Here is a 14257-nt window from a genome sequence, read left to right as displayed (position 1 = left end):
TTCCGGGCTCGCTTCTCTGACATGGGGGGCACCACCCTAGGTGGGGCCCGAAGAAGGTCTCTGCACTCCCTCTAAGTACTGGAGAAGTGCAGATGGAGGGAGAGCAACTCGGGCAGGCTGCCAGTGGGTGCAAACCCTGGGCCACTTCCCCTCAACAGGCCACCGTGAGGGCAGCATTTCTCCAGGTGTCCTTCCTGGGGGGGCGTGCTCCCTGGAGGGTGCCCTCCCTGGCGGATGTGCTCTCTGGGATGCCTGCATCTGAGCCAGGGAACCACCTTCCTCCCTGCCAGAAGCCCAGCTGCACCTCCTATCTCATTTCTTCCCAACCTCTCCAGGCTTCCAAGTTACCAATTCATAAAGGCCAGCCGTTCCCAGCGGGGAGAGTGGGAGGTCAGCTCTAAACAGGGACATTTACTCGGGCTGACACCCCACTCGGCCCAGGGGCCAACACCCCAGGCTCTGTGCCACAAGCCCCCAGAGGGCCCCAAACACGCGGTCAGCGGTGGCTGCCTTGGAGTGGGGTCTTTCCACTGCCATCCCTGGACGTTCTTACTCTCAGCCCCCCGGCCTGGCTCCAGCCCCTTTCAGCTCAATTACCCAGAACCGTCGAGTTGGCTCTGACTCACGGCAACCCCGTGTATGTCAGAAAAGACCTGTGCTCCACGGTGTTTTCAAGGGCTGATCCTTTGGAAGCAGATTACTAGGACTTCCTTCTGAGGCACCTCTCGGTGAACTTGAACTTTCAACCTTTTGGTTAATTGTTTGCACCACCCAGAGACTCCACAGCTCAGTTACCTGCTGCCTAATGATCTGCCAATCTCTCTGGTTGGTCAGGATAACCTGCTGACTAGGCAAGGCCTCGGAAGGGCCAAACTGAAGGAGGACCAGTGCTGGACCAGCTTTCTGCTCCGGGCAGGGCTGGGAAGCAGAGGAGGTAAGCTTCCCTCCTTCCACGGTCTCCCTCCTCCCTCTCAAGTCACATCTGTTCTCCCCACGGCTTGTGGCCTAGTGATTATCAATGGGCGTGGGGAAGGCGGGAGACCATGTGAGGACTCCTGGAGAAAGGCCATTTACACTGGGATGATGTCATCGTTTGCACAGCAGCCATTAGAAGACATAGGAGGAGACAGCAGGAAGTCACCAGCATGTTCCCAAAGCAGAACATCTGTCAGAGCTGAGCCTTCTTTGTCAAGACACCAGGTCTCCCTGCCTGCTGCTCCCCTGGAGCCCGAAGAGGGCAAGACAAAGCAGGGATGGGGGTGGGGGGTGTGGCAGCCTTTGCAGGGTCAACACGCAGAGGACTGCTGACCAGTACCGTGGGGCTGGAAAGGAGGCCTGATGGAGGATGGACCTCCAAGCCATAGAGACCAGCGAGGCCCTCAGACCCCGGCTAGGCCTGGTGAATAATGATCATCTGTGCATTTTTTTTTTTTAAACTTGTTTTGAAAACCTCCAGGGACCCACCAAAGGGGAAAAGACTAAGATTTGCTTGGGTCCCTGGATCCAGGCTAAGACTGGGCGGCGAGAAGCAGCCACAGAGAGTATTGCTGGCCATATCGTGACGGTCAGTGGGGGTGCGCTCACGGCAATGGACCCACAGCCGTCCCTGGTCAGTCCAGCTGAGCCTGGGGCCCCCCCTCAATCCTGAAACCAGGCAGCTTGGGGAAGCTTTTACAAATGCAAATCTGATCATGTCCCAGTGCTGCCTCAGGGGCTCCTGGACACTCGTAAAATAAAGGTGCCGAGACCTAATGAATGGCACAACAGCCAAAGCTGAACAGTTCCAGCAACAGAGTAAAGTAGTGCTGGATTACAGCCCAAAGTAGGTGCAAATAAAGGATTCTATAAATTAATGTATGGAGAAGAGACACATCTCCTGAGCAGAAGAATTCCAAATAAATTATGTAGACGGTCTACCCTAAAGATAGGGGAGCATAACCCCTCCTTCTTAAGTGTGGGGTGGGCGTAATGGCTTCCCTCCAGGGAATACAGGATGGAAGGGAGGATAGCTTTACAGTGGGGAAACCTCACAAGCGCTCCTTCCGCCAGTGATCCCACTGCCTTTGAGTTGATTCCGACTCATAGGGACCCTATAGGTTAGAGTAGAACTGCCCCATTGGGTTTCCAAGCCTGTAATCTTTATGGAAGCAGAATGCCACATCTTTCTCCTTCGGGGCGGCTGGTAGGTTCCAACCGCCGAACTTTCGGTTAGCAGCTGAGCGCTTAACCGCTACGCCACCAAGGAAGAGCTTCATGGTCTGTGGAGCATGGTCCAGAGAAGATAGACTGGGGATCCAGCCCCACCGTCCTCCTCATTCTGTGCCTCCCCAACCACATCTGTTCTCGGCGACTTTCCATCCTGATTCCTCCGCTGCCTGTGGACACTCTGGTTCGGTAGTGGGTCACCCACTGCTCTGCTCACTGCCCACAGGGCTTAACTTCCCAGCTGGGTGTGCCTCCCAGGTAGCGTCCATGCTTCCCGAGGGCAAGGAGCACAGGCCTGACTTCTTGGCACACCAGGTGGAGTCTGCTCCCCAGCATAAAATACTGCCCGAGAATGCCTTTTGGGGAACTTGAATGGCTAAACAGGACGGCTTAGAATACCGAACCTGCTGTGTACCTAGAAACCCATTGCTGTCAAGTCTATTCCGACTCCTGGTGACCCTATGGGACAGAACAGAACTGCCCCATAGGGTTTCCAAGGCTGTAAATCTTTACAGAAGCAGACTGTCACCCCTTTCTCTTGTGAAGCAGCTGGTGGGTTTGAACCACTGACCTTCCAGTTGGCAGCAGAGTGCTTTAACCATTGCCCCACCAGGGCTCGCAGCCAAGAAACAGGAACTCCAAATACTTGCCCACACAGAGCATCCCACTGTCTGCATGAAGAGCTTACTAACAGGGTCAGTTTCAGATCAACCACAGCCCAGTGGCTGCAGAGGCGGGGAGCCCAGTGGCTATAGAGGCCGGGAGCCCAGTGGCTATTGAGGTCAGGAGCCCAGTGGCTGTAGGCGCTGGTTCTCTGCCCCACCCTCACCTGCTCTGCTCAGACCACCCCAGGCTCTCTCAGGTCCCTCTTTTCAGGGACTGGCTGTGATGGGTCCAAGTTGACAAAGCCTTGTTGGCACAGTCCCAAGTGCAGCTCACTCCAGGCCTGAGGGACTGTGACCACTAGGTCTTCCCCCTGGGAAGCTGCTGCAGAGATAGCCGCACATAGTACCTGCTTAAGTCCCTGGAGGGTATGGAAGCTTCTACTCCATCAGCAGCAGGGCCGGAAGCCAAAGACCCATGTTCCAACTCTGGGGGAGTGAGGTCCACACAGGCAGCAACTGGGGAGGGGCTGGGGACACAATGGGAGAATTATTCCAAGTGGAATTTGGTTCATTAAGGGAACATTCATCAGGCCCTACTCACCCACCCCCACCCCCACACATGGACTCTTTAAAGACACAGCATACTCCTTCCCCACGCTCCCCACCAGCTCCCCAGCCCAGGCCCATGGACTTCCTGCCTCCTCAGAGAACCTGGGGTTTCCTACACAGAGGCAGCTCAGGTGTTCAGGACACTGGAGGTGAGTTTTCTTGTTTGCTTTTTGTTTGGAGGGAGGGACTTTTATGTGATCATTTCTACTAATTTTTTATAGGCAATGGAACTCTGCATTGTGAACTAAAAACAAAAACTTTGCAAACACCTCAGGATTTGCCAAATAAAAAATAAAATCAAAGGCTGATGGGTAACAGAAGGCCTTGACCAGGGACCTGTTGGGACCCTCCTTTCCTTGAGGGGGGAGCGGGGCGGGGCGGGGGGGAAGTGCAGAGTGACAGCCTCCCTTCAATGTATGAGTGCCCCCTGCTGGACAAACAGGGAACCGCCCAGAGTCGAGGGAGGCCTAAAAAAGGGAAAACAGGACTGTCTCCTGTGAACACACAAAAGCCAAAAGATATAAGCCTTGCTTTGGTGCTCAAATCAGGCTTTGATTTCCCCCTTTGGCAAAAATCAAGATCATTAATGCCGTTCACAGGCTCAACTCTGTGATGGCAGGGTGAGTTGGCACTCCCAGCCTCTCTCCATGGGGGACGCTGGGGTGGAGTGGGGGAGCCTGTGGGGCCGAGGGCAGCTGAACTGGAATTACATGACTTGGCACTGAGAGCCCAGTGGGTCTGCGGTTTCCTAGCTCTGGTGGGGGATCACCTGTGCCCCCTGGGTTTCAGCACCTGCAGGCAGCTCCCAGTGGCAGAAATCCAGGGCTTGGGTTTCTGTTTCAATAACATTCTGCTAATTTCCATTTTCTCAAAATCCACCTAGGCAGTTGGTGTGTTGGCCTGGAGGGCAGCTGCCACAGCACCTGGCCCAATGCATCTGGCCCCAAATTCCTGACGGGGCGTAGCAGGCCTGCAGGCCCAGCCTCAGCCCATGCTCACTTGTCACTGCTCCCTCACCTGCTTGGCTGAGGCCATCCTCAGCCCCTTTCAGCGCCCCCCCAACACACACACACACACACACACACGCACACACTACCTCCTCGCCTTGCAGCCTTTCCACTCTGAAGGCCAGCTAGTCCTTCCATCTAGGTCTCAGCCTGGGCATCAATAATCATCTGCCTCGCTGGCGCCATAAGCCCAGTGCTGCAATGCTGTGAGCCTGGCGCCATAAGCCCAGTGCTGAAATGCTGTGAGCCCAGTGCTGCAATGCTGTGAGCCCAATGCTATGAGCCCAGTGCTGCAATGCTGTGAGCCCAATGCTATGAGCCCAGTGCTGCAATGCTGTGAGCCCAGTGCTGTGAGCCCAATGCTGCAATGCGTGAGCCCAGTACTACAATGCTGTGAGCTCAATGCTGCAATTCTGTGAGCCCAGTGCTGTGAGCCCAGTGCTGTGAGCCCAATGCTGCAATGCTGTGAGCCCAATGCTGTGAGCTCATTGCTGTGCTAAGTGCTTTGCATACATGACCTGGGGTAAGCCTCACAACAACGCTTTAAGGCCAATATCATTATCCCCAATTTACAGAAGACATGAAGGCCCCAAAAGGTGAGGTCACTTGCCCAAGGTCACATAGCTAGTAATTGGTGGAGCCAGGATATGAACCCAGGCAGCCTGAATCCTTACCCACCACCATGGCCACTTCCTAATGGACTCCCCTAGTGTATATCCCTGTAACCCTATTGTCCTCCTCCAAGATCTGCATCAGATTCGTAGATATTTATCTGATGTCTATCTTACCACTAGAGAGCCTGAACCATGAACTCCGTGAGTGCAAGGACCGAATATGTCATAGTCACCCAAACCCCAATATCTAGCCCAGGCTGGCCCATCAGAAGCACTCAAAAAACAGCTAGGGAGGAGGACAGGTCCCTTGGGCACTGGGGTCAATTCCCTAGTACAGAACGTCTCAGTGGTCTTCCTGATGGCTGGATGGCATTCACATGTAATACATCCCCCTTTGAGCAGACCCACATTTTGATCATCCCTCAGCACCCCCATCTCATAATGCAGAGGGTAAATCACCACGTAGCTGTGAATTCGTCCCTAACTGATGGGCTGCTGGGAACAACCTAGCCACGGGCTGGGAGGAGGGAGATGTGTCCACAGCCTCACTCTGTTCTTGCTGCTCCACAAAGCACATCTGAAAGCAGTTGGGAAGAAGAACAATATTCCGGGGCAACAGTAACTATTCTTTCAAAAACATACTTGCAACACACCTCCCACCTGAAGGACACACCTGGTGCTGTGGATCTCTAACCTGAGATACAGGTGAGAGCTGGATGCATCTGGTCTAGGGTGTTCACGCCCATTTTTAGCAGGGAAACCTCATGCCGATCCCCAAGGCTGAGACCAACACACGGGAACTAGTCTGGTTGAAGCCAGAGGGCCCAGAGCTTCCATCTCCAGCCCACCTTTGTGTCTCTGCAAACCAATGCCCAGCCCTCCCCGGGCAGAGGAGGAGCCCCATGGCGTCAACTGGCTACCACCAAGCCCAGTGTCATAAGCAAAGTCAAAGCTGGAATCCCGTTGCCTTCTCTCATTGGGTCCACAAGAAAACAAGGAGAAAAAGTGAGACCAGGGAGCAATGACCCTGGGTAGCCCCAAGGAAAGCCAATCCACAGGTGAACAAGAATTACAAGTAAATGCTGAGGCAGAACTGGGCAAAAGTGCAGAGTGGGTTTACAGATGAAGCCAAGACTTAGCTGTTCAAACTCTTATTTGTAACAACGTGGACAGTGCCTGGAGTAATTTATTTCTTCTAGGAATGACTCAAAACAAAGAATGCAAGCTATTGGGGGCTGTTTAAGCTCTTTGGTGCCCCGGTGGTACAGTGGTTAAGACCTAGGCTGCTACCCAAAAGGTCAGCAGTTTGAATACACCAGCCACTCCTTCAAAACCCTATGGGGGCAGTTCTACTCTGTCCTACAGGTTTGCTATGAGTTGGGATCCACTGGACAGTAATGAGTTTTAAGCTACTTAAGAAGACCATGTTAGTACTTCAGATGACTAACCAGTTGCCACTGAGTGGATTCCAACTCATGGTGACCCCATGTGTGTCAGGGAAGAACTGTGCTCCACAGTGTTCTCAATGGTCTGGTTTTTCAGAAGTCTACATTTATGCATATTCATGACAGTGAGGTGACCATTTATAAACTCAAACAACTAATCAAAAATGTAGCTTTCTCAAGAAACTCCACCAGGTCGGGCTCCTTCCTCCACTGTGCACGCCCAGGAAGATCTGACTTCATCCCATGCAGATGGAGGAGAGGTGATAGTCTGTGGGTCTGTTGATTTAACGCAGTCTCAATCACACTGCAAGAAAAGACTTCTGTCTTTGGAAACACTGGCAGAGGGGCGGGGAGATCCAGCTGTGACCTCATTGCTAATCAGAGAAATGCAAACATGAGGGGGTGACATACCTCGACAATCAAGGTCAAGACAGCCCTAGGATGCAACGAGGATACCCCAACGTCCATGAGTCCATTCGTTGTCCCAGCCCGTAGACACCCTGGGGCATCAATGACCACACATCCTAGCCTCTTCCAGCCTGGGGACCCCACTGTCCTTAAAGCCAGTCCTGCTCCTTCCACACATCCCTCTGTTGGCCCCAGTTCTGGGCCACACCCTTCCTGTGCTGGCCTGGTCCCATCAGCCAAAGGCAGCTCCAAACAAATGACTCAACAGCTTATTGAAGAATGGCGCCTCCCTTCTTCCCTCCCTCCCAGGCCCCACTGCTGGTGGCTGGCCTCTCCCCAGGGATCCGGGAGGCCAGTGACTCATCGCTCACGACACCTCTGGCCCCTGCTGAACTCATTCCTTCCCTCTGGGCCCTCTCCGGGCCCCCTCCCCCCCCCCTAATTTCCCAGCACAATCAATGGTACCCCAGCCAAGCCCTGGCATCAGAAGTCCACAGGGCCCTCTCCTCTGGGTTCTCTCACCCCTGTGCCTGGTTGTCAGCCCTGGCTGCTGACTGGACCACCTTCTCCTTCCTGCATGTGTGCTCTCTGTCCAGCCGCCTCTGTTGGTCCAGGCCTTCAGCCTCTGTGAACAACATCCCCTTAGCTGCTCTGTCTGCCTGCTGCTTTGTTCCCTGAGAGAGTCAAGTCCATCTCCTCAAGCCACCAGAACCACCCAGCACAAGCACCCTCCTGAGCGGGTCTTTCACTTTCCTAAAACCCTCCCAACTGGCCCTCGCCTTTGGAATGCAGGTGGGACTCCTCAGCCTCTCATGCCAGGCCCCTATGACCCGGCTCTGTTCCCCCATCTCTCCCTCCTACTCCCACGCTCCAGGCGGCTTCTTGCCTTTGCCCAAGCAGCCCCTCCACCTGGAATGCCTGCCCCTTCCCCAGATCCCATCCTGGCCCCCCCACAACCATCCTGGACCGCTCACTTAGGCGCTGCCCAAGCAAAGAGACCCTCCTGGGTTGCCCTCCCACACTTTTTGTGTTTTAGTTCTGCTGGCACCTCATTCTCTCCTACTGGACCACAAGCCCCCCGGGAGCAGATAGGTGTCAGCTGTCATGGTCCCTCCAGCCCAGCAGAGCTTGGCACATAAAAAGTGCCTGGCCCGGGGCAGCTCCTCTCCTTCCTCCCCTGTGCCCGGTTTCCCAAACATGCATCTGGCCCAGCAGGACCTGGAAAATGACTTTTAGGCAAAATGAAAATGCTGGGCCCTCATTCAAAACGTATTAAGAATTTCAAGAGGGCAAGGGCAGAGCATTAAACCAAGCGGGGGGGGTCCATCTGAGTGCACGGCCCTGGGCAACGGCAGAGGTCATACCCATGGAGTCAGCCCAGGCACTAGATCCTCAAAAACTCCTGAGCTGCCGGGGGCGATGCTGTAATGGCAGAGCCGAGAAGGAGGTAAGGACAATTCCCTTCTCGCCAACAACCTTTGCCAGTTCGTGTCAACCAGCGGTGACTCATCTTAAAGACATCAGTCTCAGTAAGTTGGATCCTTGATGGCGCCCAGTTTTACTCCAGACAACTGCCACACACAGCACGTGTGAGCCACATGGGGGCAGGGGCCCACCTACTCTGCACTCATTTCATCTCCGCAGGGCATGGCTGTTCGCTCCCCTGCTGCCAAGCTCCTCCTCTGTAAAGGTACCTAGGGCAGGGCCAGTGGAGGCTCTCTAGTTGTAAATGGCCAAATCCCTTTTCCCAGGTAAGGAGTTAAAGTTTTCCAAACTTCATTGGAATAACAAAGAAGCTTATGTCAAATTCATGCAGAACATAGCTATTTTTGGAAGGTGAGGGAATGCTTGATTTAAATTTAAGCCTGTTACATTATTCTTATTTAGGACAGAACTGACAAATGGAGGGCACACAGACCACCGTACTTTCAGCAGACAGATGTGACTCATCGATCAAGGCAATCCTTCCGGCCAAGTCCAGCTGGGGAGGTGTTTTGTATGTTTCTATAATGCACTCAAATCCCTTCAGATATAAGGCACTATTATGGTTTCAAAGTACATATGTATAATCACTGAGAATACGAATTTAGAAACAGAAATATGTCTGCCTTTGTGAGGCTAACATTAACTGTAAATTATTAGAAAGTTCTTTAGAAAACTCCTGAACTTAGACATAGAAACATAGAAGCATGTGAAGTATGCAAGGAATGTAAACAAACATTAAGTTCACTTTGACCCAGCATGCTGTGACACAAGGAAACGTGACATAAATCTAAACAACCTCCCTCATCTCTAATCTTGAAGAGAAGAAAGATGCATCATTCAGCTACTCTCTAATCCTGGAGAAAAGATAGAACATTCTAGCCTTTGACATCGCGCTGGCCCGCTGGCCCTTGTCGTGTGAAGCCAAGGTGACAAACTTGCACGTAAACCCTAAATTTCACCTCATTTACTGACAGAAGACAAAGATGGAACTGAGATTCTGTTCACTGCCACCGACCTTGAACCCTAGCTATGACTACGGACCTCCGCCCTGAGTTTAAGCCGTGGTTAAGCCTTCCTCCCGAGACCTCTCGTTAAAGGTAAAAGCCTGAAGGCTAACTATTTGGACCCTAACCATTGAACTAACACTGTAATTGTAGTTGTTAACTCTGATTCACAGGTTCTAAAGGAATATTGTGAGGTCTTACTTGTGCACCCTGCCATGACTACCTTGCAATAAACTAAGCGAGTTTATGCATGTCATACCTGAGGATCTTTCTGTTCATTTTCTAAGATAAAATCCTACACAGAGGGCCTCAGAATCCTTCTCAACACAGATTCCTAAGGAACCACTATCAATGGACTGGATTTGCCATCTCTGATTTCGTACCTTACCAAGGTCCTCACAAACAGCAGCTGGTCCCACCTACAGCCAGAGAAACAGTGTGGCTCCAGAGTTTGCATTTAGCTGGAGGGCCTTACAAATCCAGCTGGAGTGAGATGCTGTCAGCCACCGTCCTCCATTTATTCCCTGTTCAGGGCTTTCAAGTCCTTCTTGGCAGATCCCTGCTGGACTGTTAGCAAATTTTATTTCAGAGGTCGACTAGCATTGATGAGTTAAGCCCCTCTGTAGGGACAAACACCAGAGTGACCCAGGCTGTCATGGGAGGGTGATAACAGTCCCCAAGGAACAGACAGAAGATACCATGTCTTGTAGGGCCAGATGGAGTGACAGCATCTTATCTCCCATTTCATATCACCATCTGGAAGGTATTAGCACAATAGCCCTTCCCCACAGGCTTCTCTATTTTTTCTTCTTGGGTCCCCACGTGCGCCTGATCATGTAACAGGGTGAGCGTTAAGGCCAAAGCCTCGGCTCAGATTGAAAGTGAGCCGCAAGCTGGAAAGAGGAAAGTCCTCTGAAAATTGCTGGTTCAGAGAACTCAGCTCAGTCAAAACGAGTGCTGGGCCATCAGTCCACGGAAGCCTGGCGTTTGCAGAACTCAGCTTGGTCAAAATAAGCACTGGGCCATCAGTTCATGGAGGCCTGGGGTTTCATAAAATGAGTCAATGGAGACATGGCACACACCTCCTGAGATACTGCCACTGAGAAGTTGCAAAGGCAAACTCAGAAGGTGCTGAAAGAGGCTTGTAGTTGGGTAGAACGCCATATCAGGCACATCCAGATATTTCTAGTTGCCAGCGAGGTACATCAGCATGTGACCACCAGCCCTTATGAAAGTGTGAAAAGAATCTGCTGACCTTCAGATTCCTAACGGTGGGCGCTGTTTAACCCTGACCTGGCCAATCTGTCCCAAGCACATTCGTATCCTCTTTCCCTATCACAGAGCAAGTCTGTGCTCAGAAGAAAGAAATTATATTTAAGCTTGGCCCAAGCAAAACTCCATCAGGAAGGAAAAATATCACCTAAGAAAGTGGTAAATACTGTCTGTGGTGATTGATTTCAAGGGTCAACTTGGCTAGGCTATGGTGCCCAGTTGTTTGGCCAGACACTTGAGTCTACTGATACTAGTGCTGAATCATAACATGATTAAATCCATCAGTGGGCCTTAAACAAAGCAGATTACCATAACGTGGTGGGCCATAATGTGGTGGGCCTCATCCCGTCAGTCGTAGGCCTTACGAGCCAACGGGGAGTTTTCCCCGGGCTATATTCTGCTGGAGGTGCCAAGAGTCAGAATCGACTCAGCAACAACTGGTTTCACTCTGCCTCCAAAAAAAAAAACACACAAAAAACCAAACCTGCTGCCACTGAGTTGATTCCAACTTCTAGTGACCCCGTAGGACAGAGTAGATCTGCCCCATAAGGTTTGCAAGGAGCGCCTGGGGAATTCAAACCGTCAACTTCTTGGTTAACAGCTGAACTCTTAACCACTGCGCCACCAGGGTTTCCTTCCTGCCTTCAGACTATAAACAGACATTCTACCAAAACTCCCATACGCTTCACTCTTCCCATCGCCTGACCTACAGATTTCGGACTTGCCAGCCCTCCACAACTGTGTGAGTCAATTCCTTAACATAAATCTCTCTCTCAGTCTCTCTCTCTGTATGTAAGTACGTACATCTACAACTAGGTCGCTAGGAGCCGGAATCAACTCGACCGCAGTGGGTTTGGGTTACCTATACCTGGTTCTGTTTCTCTACAGAACCCTGAGACACCATCCCAAAACTGTAAAGAGGCTTTGCTGTGGTTGGCTCATCCAGGTCATTAATGTCCCCATCAGCACCTTGGGTTTTCCTCCCAGGTGCCAGGTAGCTTATGTACCTTGAGTACCCCAGGGATAGACCCTGGACAAAGCAAGGGTGGGGCTACAGAGGACAAAAGGAGACTAAAAAACCAACCAAACCCGCTGCCATCAATTCTGACTCATAGTCAATTCCTACTCATAGTGACCCTAAAGGACAGAGTAGAACTGCCCTGTAGGGTTTCCAAGGAGCACCTGGGAGATTCAAACTGCTGACCTTTTCGTTAGCAGCCATACCTCTTAACCACTTTGCCACCAGGGTTTCCAAAAGGATACTAGGACTTAACTATTAATTCAGAGTGCCAAAACCTACACAGATAAAGCTGCTTCAGAACCATGAGAAACCCAAGTGAGAACAAAACCACACATTCATTTGAACCACCTGAAATTGCCAATGTTTGACAACTGCCAATATGGCTATTTCACGTGGTTCAATAGCGTGGCCAGGTAGATGCTGGAGACTCAGAGGTTCTAGATACAGAGATGCACCCCAATGTACTCAACTTGGGGGGTACTGCGATATAAATACGATTTGTGGACATCGAAGCACCTTGTACGTGCTACTAAGAAGTTCTGTTATTCAGAGAAGACTTTTGGGTAGCCCCTTTTCTAGATGAAAAAACAGCAATTCTTCCACCTCATCACTTACTTTTGAATAAGGTACTTGCTCTTCCGAGGCCAGAAGCCAGGTAGCTAGATCATTCCTTGATGAAGTATAAATGGCACATTATCTCTCTTGGAGGAACTATACTTTAAACAGGGCCCCTTAATACCACTGGAGCCCTGGTGGCACAGTGGTTAAGAGCTACAACTGCTAACCAAAAGGTCAGCAGTTTGAATCCATCAACCGCTCCTTGGAAACCCTACGGGGCAGTTCTACCCTGTCTTATAGGGTCAGGGGGCAGTTCTACCCTGTCTTATAGGGTCACTATGAGTCAGAATCAGCTCGACAGCAAGGGCTTGGTTTTGGTTTTTCCTGAAGATCGCCAGGGAAGCAATCTCTAAAATGGCTTTTGTGAGAGAGAAGCTGGAGTCTTCCTGGTGCCCCTCAGACCAGTCCTAATGCCCCAAGCAGGGGCCCCAATCTCTGGCACATACTTGTGCAGGTCAGGTGTACAGACCCTGTGTGTAGGCTGCAGCTGTGGATGAGAAGACTACAGACCAGCAGGGGGAGGGGAAGGGGAGTGGCAGCCTCAGGGATTGGGCCTGGGGTCCCACCACCAGCCCAAGCCCCAGCCCCAGCCCTGCCTCTGGGCTGTCAGACTTGTAGAGACCTGGTCAACCTGGCCAAGGACTTCACTGTGGTGGGCAAAGGCAGCTAAGAGTAGGTTTCCCAGGTCTGCTGGGGCAGCCAGCTGGGTGACCTCATCTGCTACAGGTAAACTGGAGAAGGGAGAAGAAAACAGTCAAGGCTCAGAAACGTTCCTAGAAGTTTTAAATGTGCTGTAACAACACATGTTATCTGGGTCCTGACCAGGGCCTCAGTGTCCCCTTCTCTGAATGAAGGGTCTGGACACGATCAGTGCTATCCACAGATGGCACCAGTCCATGGGCAGTTTGGTACAGGTCTGTGACGAGGTAAGTCCAAAACATTTTATAGCAATTTGACAGAGTAATTTTATGTCTGCTGAATTTAATCTAAAAAAAAAAATCTGGGTTGTGTTCTATAGGTCTTGAACTGTGGTTCTTAACCCAGGGGCAATTTTTGCCCCCAGGAGATATTTGGAAATGTCTATAGAGTCTACCTAAAGGCACCTTGGAAGAAAGGCCTGGTGATCTACCTCTGAAATATCAGCCATTAAAAACCCTATGGGGCACAGTTGTACTCTGACACACATGGGGTTGCCATGAGTTGGGGGCCGACTGGACAGCAGCTAACAATGACAACAGATATTTTTGGTTGTCACAACTTGGGGAGTGCTCTCAGCATCTATTGGGTAGAGGCCAGGGATGCTGCCAAACATCCTACAATGCACAGGACAGCCCACAACGGAGTGATCCAATAGTGCGGTGGTTGAGGAAGCCTGGCCTTGAGTTTTGTTCCATTTTTCTAATAATTCATTTCATTATATTTTCCAAAGTTGTGATCTGCAATGAGTGATAAAATTAAAACAACACTGGCCCCTCCTGGATTGAGAGGGTTTGCACTTGCACAACCTCCACAAGCAGGTTGGCTTTCAAAGTCCCGGTGAGCACAGGTCCCTGGACACTATCCTGGGGGCACACACACATCAGGGTACTTTGCAGGCAGCCCCTCCCATGATCAGTTACTTCTTATTACTTCACCTGTAACTAACCCCTCCAGGGAAGTCCGTGAGTTACTTTCTTTCTGATGAACTCTCTCTGTAGCAATAAGTAACAGAGTGATTATTTTCATTCTACAAGCAGATATTTACTGAATACCAACTCTGTTAGGTCCCTGGGTGGCACAAAACATTTAGTGTCAACTAAAGTTTGGTGGTTCAAGCCCACCCAGTGGTTCCATGGAAGGAAGAAGGCCTGGTTATCTGCTTCCATAAGGATTACAGCTAAGAAAACCCTATGGGGTAGTTCTGTTCTGTAACACATGGGGTCACCAGGAGTTGGAATCCAATCCACGACAATGGGCTTAGAATT

The 14257-nt window shown here is 51.2% G+C and overlaps 1 protein-coding gene across 10 annotated transcripts in view; it reads right to left on the bottom strand.

Moving 5' to 3' along the window:
- The window catches only part of TACC2 (transforming acidic coiled-coil containing protein 2), a 264177-nt gene that overhangs the window by 107924 nt on the left and 141996 nt on the right, over nucleotides 1-14257 (bottom strand). For 7 of the 10 annotated variants that reach the window (XM_049855746.1, XM_049855751.1, XM_049855752.1 and 4 more), the window contains 2 exons: nucleotides 12890-13024; nucleotides 3218-3337 (listed from right to left, as the gene is read on the bottom strand). The exons of 1 other annotated variant lie outside the window; for it this stretch is intronic. In XM_049855746.1, the coding sequence (XP_049711703.1) occupies nucleotides 3218-3337; nucleotides 12890-13024 (255 nt within the window). The remainder of the gene's footprint in view (nucleotides 1-3217; nucleotides 3338-12889; nucleotides 13025-14257) is intronic. 2 more of the 10 variants (XM_049855748.1, XM_049855753.1) reach the window with 1 other exon arrangement.

Source organism: Elephas maximus, chromosome 16, assembly GCF_024166365.1.
Source record: "Elephas maximus indicus isolate mEleMax1 chromosome 16, mEleMax1 primary haplotype, whole genome shotgun sequence".
Lineage (NCBI taxonomy): Eukaryota > Metazoa > Chordata > Mammalia > Proboscidea > Elephantidae > Elephas > Elephas maximus.
The sequence above is the reverse complement of the archived record's forward strand: the minus strand, read 5'-3'. Positions and strand labels throughout refer to the sequence as shown.